The 8,480-nt window shown below is 45.0% G+C and overlaps 1 protein-coding gene across 2 annotated transcripts in view; it reads left to right on the plus strand.

Moving 5' to 3' along the window:
• The window catches only part of zcchc14 (zinc finger, CCHC domain containing 14), a 28,798-nt gene that overhangs the window by 15,069 nt on the left and 5,249 nt on the right, over nucleotides 1–8,480 (plus strand). Inside the window, exons 5-13 of one of the 2 annotated variants that reach the window (XM_046393187.1) lie at nucleotides 71–142; nucleotides 353–420; nucleotides 1,148–1,314; nucleotides 2,971–3,007; nucleotides 3,081–3,603; nucleotides 3,695–3,783; nucleotides 5,429–5,517; nucleotides 5,700–5,852; nucleotides 7,122–8,345. In XM_046393187.1, coding sequence (XP_046249143.1) covers nucleotides 71–142; nucleotides 353–420; nucleotides 1,148–1,314; nucleotides 2,971–3,007; nucleotides 3,081–3,603; nucleotides 3,695–3,783; nucleotides 5,429–5,517; nucleotides 5,700–5,852; nucleotides 7,122–8,345 — 2,422 coding nt within the window. Of the gene's footprint in view, nucleotides 1–70; nucleotides 143–352; nucleotides 421–1,147; nucleotides 1,315–2,970; nucleotides 3,008–3,080; nucleotides 3,604–3,694; nucleotides 3,784–5,425; nucleotides 5,518–5,699; nucleotides 5,853–7,121; nucleotides 8,346–8,480 lie in introns of both variants that reach the window. The other variant, XM_046393186.1, reaches the window with a different exon arrangement.

Raw genomic sequence — 8,480 nt, forward strand, 5'->3', positions numbered from 1 at the left:
TCACCACCTCCTCCCTAGTGATGGATTTTGTACCTCCGCCTTGTCTTTCTCCTCACCCTGTCTCCTCCAGGTCACCTGGTCTGATGGTTTTGTGTCATCCGTTGTCAGAACTCAGCAGGAGGTGACAGAGCTGCTGTCTCAGGTCAGGACCACCACTGAAACACACTTTGCCTGATCGATAATAATAATGATCTCAAGCTATATGCGGGTAATAACAACCTTTCTCTCTGTTTCTGATTTAATGATGTTGTCAGACATTCACTCCGAATCACGAGAGAATATCAAGCTGTTTGAACGGCGAGGTTTTCTAGGGTTGTGATCATGTCTTAATTGTTGATCTTTTCTCCCTAAGCTGTCCCAGGCATTTCCCGATGAAGGGCCGGAGAAAATCCTCCCTCAGTCCGTGGAGCTGGACCCCAGGTTAGTTCCATAACCCGTCCTGTTTTTTTTGGAGGGGGGTTTTGTCCATGAAAAGTGTTGTTTCTGTTCTATAATGCTAAGCTGTGCTCCAGCTGAGGAAATTACGGGGATTTAATTGAACTCTTAGGAAGCAATGAAATGTCATCAGCCGTCTCTGCCTCCAAAATATTAAGTCATCTTCACCACAAGCGTAGACCGCAACCATGCGAGAGTGTCGGGAGGGTCGAGCATGTGCCCATCACAGCCCCGTGCTCATGGAGCAGAGGATGCTTTCCTGCTCACATTACCATTCTCTTCCCTTGAGCCTGGTTTTTCTGTGGTTTTTGAGACTTATTAAATGCCATATAAATCCTTGTACAGATGCAGGAGATAAAAACAGCGTGGAGACCACATTGGTAAGAGCGTAATGCCATTTGTGGTCATTAACTGTAATCCTCCAGCACTCTCGTAAACACATCATATTTGCAAAATACCAGTAAACTGTATTACTTGGCTAGCAGCAGCAGCTGCCGCTTCACTTTGCTTGCTTGCTAATTGTCTGGTTAGAAAGCCAGAGACCATCAATGGATATGTGGAATGTTTTTAATCCAAGCTCTTCATGTTTATCTCGATAAGCACACGCATCTCTTCTTGTGGTTTTAAATCCAGCTGACTTTATGTGGCCTCCCTGCGTCTGTCTGACTCCCTGTGTGTCCCCTTGCTGTCCTGTCTCTTTGCCTGCACCCAGGTGTCTGACAGCACTGCCCTGCCATGTCCTCCAGCACCACAGTGTCCAGCTGTTCTTCACCTCCACCAGGCCTCTCTCACCCAACTGTCCTGCCTCCCTCCCTCCAGTACCCTCCTCCCCCCCGATGGCCCCAGTAGCCCCAACCTGCCCGTTCACCTCCAGCTCTAGTGAGTCTTTATTTTGTTTTATTATGAATGCTGTCTTTATATTTGGCATTTAATTTTTTTCTCTTTTCAGTGATGAATGGAGAGAAATGCAGGAGCCATCATAGATTATTAAACTGCAGATGTCATGAGTGTGTAGCAACAGGGTCTTTACAGAGTGCAGCAGGGAAATAAAACAGGAGATCTCTATTCTTAGATACAGGGAATGAATGTGCCAAGGAGGGATGGGACGAGAAGGGCAAGATAAAAGATTTAATGCGTGCATTTTGCTGTTGGAGGTGAGAGAAAGAGGGGAATGAAAAAAGAGGTAATGGAAGGGACAAGGCTGTGAATGTCGGTCTTGCTTGGTGATAGTGGAGAGGTGATAGAGGTGAGACTGCAGGCAGGATTTTCAGTTTGTGTTTGAGAGGTGCTGGAGGGAGCAGACGGCGTCTATTTTAGTCTGGTGTGGGAATTCAGTGTGGCATGTTTGTGTTGGGAAGCCTAGAGTGTGGTAACCTCATGCTGGATTGTGTGTTTGTGTGTGTGTGTGTGTGTGTGTGTGTGTGTCTGTGTTTGATTCTGTGAGAGTGACTTCATCCTGGAGAGTATTTATAGTCATCAGTGCAGTTTATATCTGTGTGTGCTTGTACTTTTTGCATGTGTTTCCACCTCTGTGTGTGTGTGTGTGTGTGTGTGTGTGTGCTCACAGGAGACCACAGGAAACAAGGCTAATATGAATGTGTCTTACTCTGCTGTAATTTTCCTGCTGTGCCCTTCACCACAATGTGTCCATTTTTCATAAGTCATATATGAGACTGTAATATCACGTTTGTTGCACTGAACACATGGGTCATTGGGTTAACGGGTTTATCTCATTTAAGACTTTACTTTCGGACAAGAACAAAACGATGCCTGACAAAGACTTCAATTTCTTCATAAGTTCTCTCATTGAGAAATCTGAAAAAGTGGCAGTTATCATCATCAGTTTTCATGCAGAATTCCCATGACATTTAAAATTCACATTTTGCAGTTGGTAAAAAATGCAGTTCCAGTAGGATTACCGCAGTTTCAGTTAGTTACTATTACTTTAGTTGTAATAAAACACTGAAGATGAAGACAGCACCACAATCCATCAGGACGACTGAGACACGTATTTTCTCACAAAAGCCATTCAATTCAACTTTTCTTCTTCCGTGGATTAGCATCAATATGATAAGTAAAATTAGACTTAACGTGAGAAAACATGGCAGCACATACCTTTCTAATGTGTACAGGAACCTTGTCAGTGAGTTTTCCACAGCACATTCACATTCACAAACAACAGAAGTGATTGTGTGTGCCTCTGAGGCACAACAAATGTATTAAATGCATTTCCTTTGCAAACAAAACAGAAAGCGCCTTGTAAAGTGTTGATCCATAGCCTTTCTAGTGGTCAATAATTGCAATATCTTTAATAAAATGAAATGATATAAACCTGATTTGATTATTGCTGTCCTGATGAAGACCTGATGATGTATCTTGACTTCATTTACATCCATCAGTATGACAGAGCATTACTGCATGGGAAACTGATATTATGAGAAATGATGATAAATGTAATATGCTTTTCATTATTATGGTTTGGTGTTATGATAATGGAGATGATGAAATTTTTTTTGTTTCCACTCTGTCCTTCAGATGCTGGCTGCATGGTTCAGTACAGAGGAACCAACAGGTAAGATTTTTTTTCACTCTTTGTCTCCCGTTGGTCTCATTTCTGTGCCGTGAGACAGTCTTTCTCTTTGCAGGGCAGTATACCGAGTTGCCAGTGTCCAACCTGTCATCAGCACCCACAGCTCTGTCTTGACTCGCCCTTCCCCTCACCTCTCCTCCCTCCCTCCTCCTCTTCCTCCCTCCATTCCTCCTCCCCAGCTGTCCTCCCTCCCTCCCCCTGTGCCAGCCCTGTCCACCCAGTGCTCCATGGCTGTAGGAGGTGAGCCCTCCTCCCAGCTGCATCCCCAGCACAGCCAGTCGCTCTCATACTCTCAGCCCCTGCACCACTCCCAGCACCACCTTCACCCACAAACCAACAGCCAGCCCAGCGCACAGCCTCAGGCCCTGCACCTGTCCCATTCACAGCCAACCTCCCACTCACATTCCCAGTCCCTTTCACACCCCCAGTCTCATTCCCAGTCCCGTTCCCAGTCTCACACACAGACACCATGCCAGTCCCAGCCCAACACTCCGGAGCAGAATGGCATTCTGGACTGGCTCCGCAGGCTTCGGCTCCACAAGTATTACCCGGTCTTCAAACAGCTCACCATGGAGGAGGTGGTGTTTTGCACTCTTAAATACACGAGTACATCTGCTTGTCTTGTACATGTTTATTGGTCTTAAACCTGTTTCTCTGTGTTACCTACAGTTTTTAGGGCTGACAGAGGAAGACTTGAACAAGTACGACCTGACCCAAGGAGCAAAGAAGAAACTCAAGACTCAACTAGAGCTTCAAAAGTCAGTAGCTGCAGATATCATTAATCCAGTGTAAAGATTTTTAATTGAGTTTGTAAGTAAGTTATTACAATATTTATTTATTGCTGTGTTGGCATATCAAAATACATTATTTTGTTATTAATATGTGGTAATTAGATACATTGTTTTTCATATTGTTTTCAATGAAAATGAAATGAAAAAATGAGCATTCTCACCAATATCGTGACTCATATTGCAGTTGCAATATCTGTCAGAAGAATCACAATGTAATTTTTTAGCACAGCGTTCAGCCCCAGCTGTTGCTGACATTTGCCAGCTGAATGGACCCTGGATGACTGGATGGAATGGAAATGGAAATGGAAAACAAAAGCAATAATGAGTTACAGTACTTAATCAGTTTTTGCAGTTGAGTTCCCTTGTATGCATACACTACACCGAGAGCAAGATGTTTTTGGATTTGACCTGGAATGAAGGGTCACCCTGTTGGACCTTGCTTTCTGCAGCATGTGTCCTCTTGAGCCATGAGTGACTAAGTATGCATCCTCTCACGTGCTCAGAATTTGCCAGAGCATCTGGAGTAAGTCATGAGAGCAGGTTTTGAACTGAGGGCGCACAGAATCACTTGATCAGAAACAGTCTGCACAGAAATGTATTCAGTGTGCTGCTAACCTCAGGTTGAGCTTCAGTTAAAGCAACTACTCACTTTACATGTAGGAAGTTAGTCCATATACAGAATATGTGTAGTATGTTGTTTATGTGTGTTGTGACATTAAAACATACATAGTATTTTATCTGTAAAAACTAAATGATGACAAATAAGGCATTAATTTCAGTCTTATTTACAGCGTAGAGCTCTGTTTTTGTGGCTGGTGAAGTGAGCAGATGCTTTTTCCTATTAATGATTGACAGACAAACTGATCAGCTGCTCATTTTAACAGTAAATATTCAGCAGTAACGTTCCATGCCGTGTCAATGGTTAACCAGCTATAGGTGGGCTGCAGAGATAAGATGTACTTATGAGGAGATAACTAACAGAGACACATGCAAAAACACTAAACCATGGACGTGCAAGCAAATGCGTCCACATGCTCCGGGTTTGTTACACAAACACATCCACCCACGCAGGCACGCACCTGGGTTCCTCACATGTGAACTGGCTCTCATTATCTGTTGATCTTTCCACCCCCAGTATCAACAGGTTCCCATCAGGCAGGTGGCAACACTTGTATGAGTGTTGTGTATGAGCATGCTTAAACAAGACAATGAAAATGGAAAGTTCCTGCAATGGTTTTCCATAGGATGGGCTTGAGGATGTTTGTAAAGAATAGTTGTTGAGGAACCTGTTAAGTGGACAATGTCTCCCCCTGGTGGTGATGGGTGGACACAAGCTAGCTTTCCACTCACCTCAACACGTGGACATGTTTTAAGATAACATTGATGCTTTTACATTCATGATATTTGGGATATTTTGTTCTCTTTCAGTCAAGAAGAAGAGTTCTTTGAGCTACCCATCACATGAACATTTCCTTTAAAGTCTAGTTTGGTTTGCCCCAATGTGTTTATACTATATATGTTTATACTAAAAATTAGCTTGTGATGTTCACAAAACAGAATGAAGTAGAGTGCACATCAAATCTCTGTTGCTACATGTGTGTGTTCTCAGCAGGGAGATGAAGATGGAGAAGCGCTCCTTCAGTGGCATCGCCAGGGTAACGCCTTCCAGTCACATGGGACCCTCAACACATCCCACCTCAGGTAACAAAGCTGGTTTGTGTCAGGCTTTCTCTGCTTATTTGACTTCATTCACACACAAGTTTACAATGTGAAGGCTGCCAGTGGCCCCAAAATGCACCGACTTGGTGTTCATCTGAATATAACTTAAAATTACACTGTGGCAGTCCAAAAACAGTCCAAAATTGCAGTGTATTTAAATCCAGGAGAGCTACGAGTGGAGGTGGACGCAGTGCCACACCATCAACCCGTCTCAACAGACAACAGCTCATCCTCAGGCTACTCCAGCTCCTCCTGCTCCCCTCGAACACCAGTCTGCTGTGACTCCACCTTGGACAGGACCAGAGACATTCACAGGCGTAGGTTTTCTCACAGAGTAATATTTTCTTGAATGCTGCAGCTTGAAAGTGGCAATGAAGTGATTTTCCCTGTTGTGTTGTTGGCCTGTTTGTCTTAATGCTCAGACCTTTCAGTTCTTTCAGTGTGTCATCTTATTTCCATTCATTTAAGCTCACAAAATAATGACAATAAATTGACATTAGTATGGGCTGAACAGACTTTCCCTGCTGTTAAAACACACATGCAGTAGCACAAGCTAGACCCAAGTGATATTGATGTGTTATTATGGAAGCCAATAAAGGCCATAAGATTTTGATAATGTAAAAAACAAAAGCATTTAAAAGCCTAATTGTAAAATGAAATCACTGGTGGCCACTAAAAACATTTAAAGTCCTCTCCAGATTCAGTGTTTGTTTTGTCCAAATTCCAATTCCAATGCTAAATTTATGTCACTGAAATTAATTTTACTTTGAAAATCCTGTCTTAAATATACATGGTTTGAATTGTAAATTTTCTTTCAAAGTTGTCATCTTTGTCAGTAACTTCAGGTTGTGCATTAGCATTTAGACTTAAAAAAATTAAAATAAAAAATGTTTCCATGTCATAAAGGTCAGATATTTAAAGTCAGATTATTATGAACCTTCTTTGCTTCCATACATTACCAGTTATAGCTATTTTTATGCCATTTAGTGTCCTTCTTTTAAGCCTTCACACATCTGGCCTGTAACAGACAGCAGTTAATTTGTTTGTGTCTCGTTACATTTACTGGGAAATCTTCATGGTTGAAGTATTCAGGAGAACTTTTGACACTCTCACATGAAATGAAACAGGGTACTGTTTCTGTTTCTGTTTACATTGCATACATTTATCCAGTCCTGGGCAGTTATTTGTACTGTAACAATTTTTGGATTGGGCCAAAAGACATGTCCATTTCTGTATATCACATTTTATTATATACCTGTACTTGTGTACATCAGCATACCACCAACTGTATTTACAAGTTGTATCCTTTTTGTCTGCTCTTGTGAGACAAGTGTGAGAATTGATCACAGCAAACCACCTGCATCGTCGTAACTGAAAGTCACCAGTGGGTGGAAGTTGTCCTGTATAAACCCAACATTTAATGAGAAAATGAAATATTGTATATCCTGATATACACTTGATGTTGTTTATTTTCATTGAAACCTAACATGTTTAAACTGTCCAATTCCTGACTTCCTCTGTCTGATATTCATTCATACACACATTAAAATGAGCTTTCAACACACCATCATGTATCTGTGCTACAGGTGTGTCAGGTCCAGACACAGCAGGAGGGGCTCCTGAGAAGGACAGGTCATGCCTCTTCATCCTGAACTCCAGCTGCCCCGCGGGCTCTGGTCGTCCCACAGCCCAGGTCCTACCAGTCCAAACCGATCCAGCTCCTCCTCTCCCTCCTTCCTGCTCCTTTGGTCTGCCGCAACCTCCCTACCACCCACAAGCCAGTTATCCCCAGACCCTGCTCTCCCCGGTCTCAAACCCAGCACGCATCCTGACTTCGCCTCGTAAGCCGAGGCCCCCTCCGCTGTGCACGGACGACAGGACTAAGCCGTTGGGCTTGGGCCTGCCTGCAGCGGGAGCAGTGTTCAACCCCGGGCTCAGTGTGGGGATGGGGATGAGGCTGGAGAACCTGTTCCCTGGGCTGAACATGGACAGCTCCTCCACAGTCCAGGACTCAGTGGTTTGCCGTGGCATAGCGGGAGGTGCTGTAGAAACCAGTTCTGCTATGACCTCTACCTCCAACAGCCTCCACCACGTCTCCCACCCCCCTCTGCACTTTCACCTCTCGTCCTCTACATCCCCCTCTCCCTCCGGATACTACTCCTGTCTACCTACTTCCTCTTCCTCCTCCTCCTCCTTCTCTTCTTTTTCCTCCTGTCCCTCCACAAAATCCAGTTCACAGTCCGGTAGCTCCAGTAGTGGTGGTGGCTTTGCTCCCATGGCAACTGCAAGCAGTGTTCCAGTGGCTGCCGTGTCTGGAAACACTTACCACCTGCCTCAGCCTACCTCCAGCCCCTCCCCTTCCCCCTCGTCTGCCTCCTCATTGGAGCAAAGTTCAGGTCACACGCCCTCTGTGTGTGTTTGCAGCTCCTGCGGTTGTCGGGGGAACTGTGGCGCCTATGGGGCCTTGCCTGGGTATGCAGCGGCCGGCTACCTGCAGCCATTGTCAGCCGGACCCTCCCTCTTCACCCTGGGTCCTCTGCTCCATCTCAGCCCCCTCATAGCCTCGTCCAGCGCTGCCGGCACCGGGGCCACGCCCTTCTCCTACCCGATGATGGTGCCACCGCCCCTCTACCGCCACAGCCCTGTGTCTCATGACCAGCAGCAGGGTTTTGCCATCTACCAGCCCCATGGCATTATGGGAAACGGAGGCCAGAAACGGGCAGCAGGGAACCTATCGTGTTATAACTGTGGTGCCAATGGACACAGAGCAGAAGACTGCAAACAGCCGCCCATGGATTCAGCACAGCAGGGTGAGTGTAAACTTGCTATCTCTTCTTTGAGCAGCGAGAGTCTGAGCCAAGTGAGGCTTATAAATCAAACACCTCCGGACACCAGTATGTTCTTGGTTGCTCAAATGTGCCGCTGGCAGCAATAAAGTCTTCGCT

Source organism: Scatophagus argus, chromosome 7 (assembly GCF_020382885.2).
Source record: "Scatophagus argus isolate fScaArg1 chromosome 7, fScaArg1.pri, whole genome shotgun sequence".
Taxonomy (NCBI): Eukaryota; Metazoa; Chordata; class Actinopteri; family Scatophagidae; genus Scatophagus; species Scatophagus argus.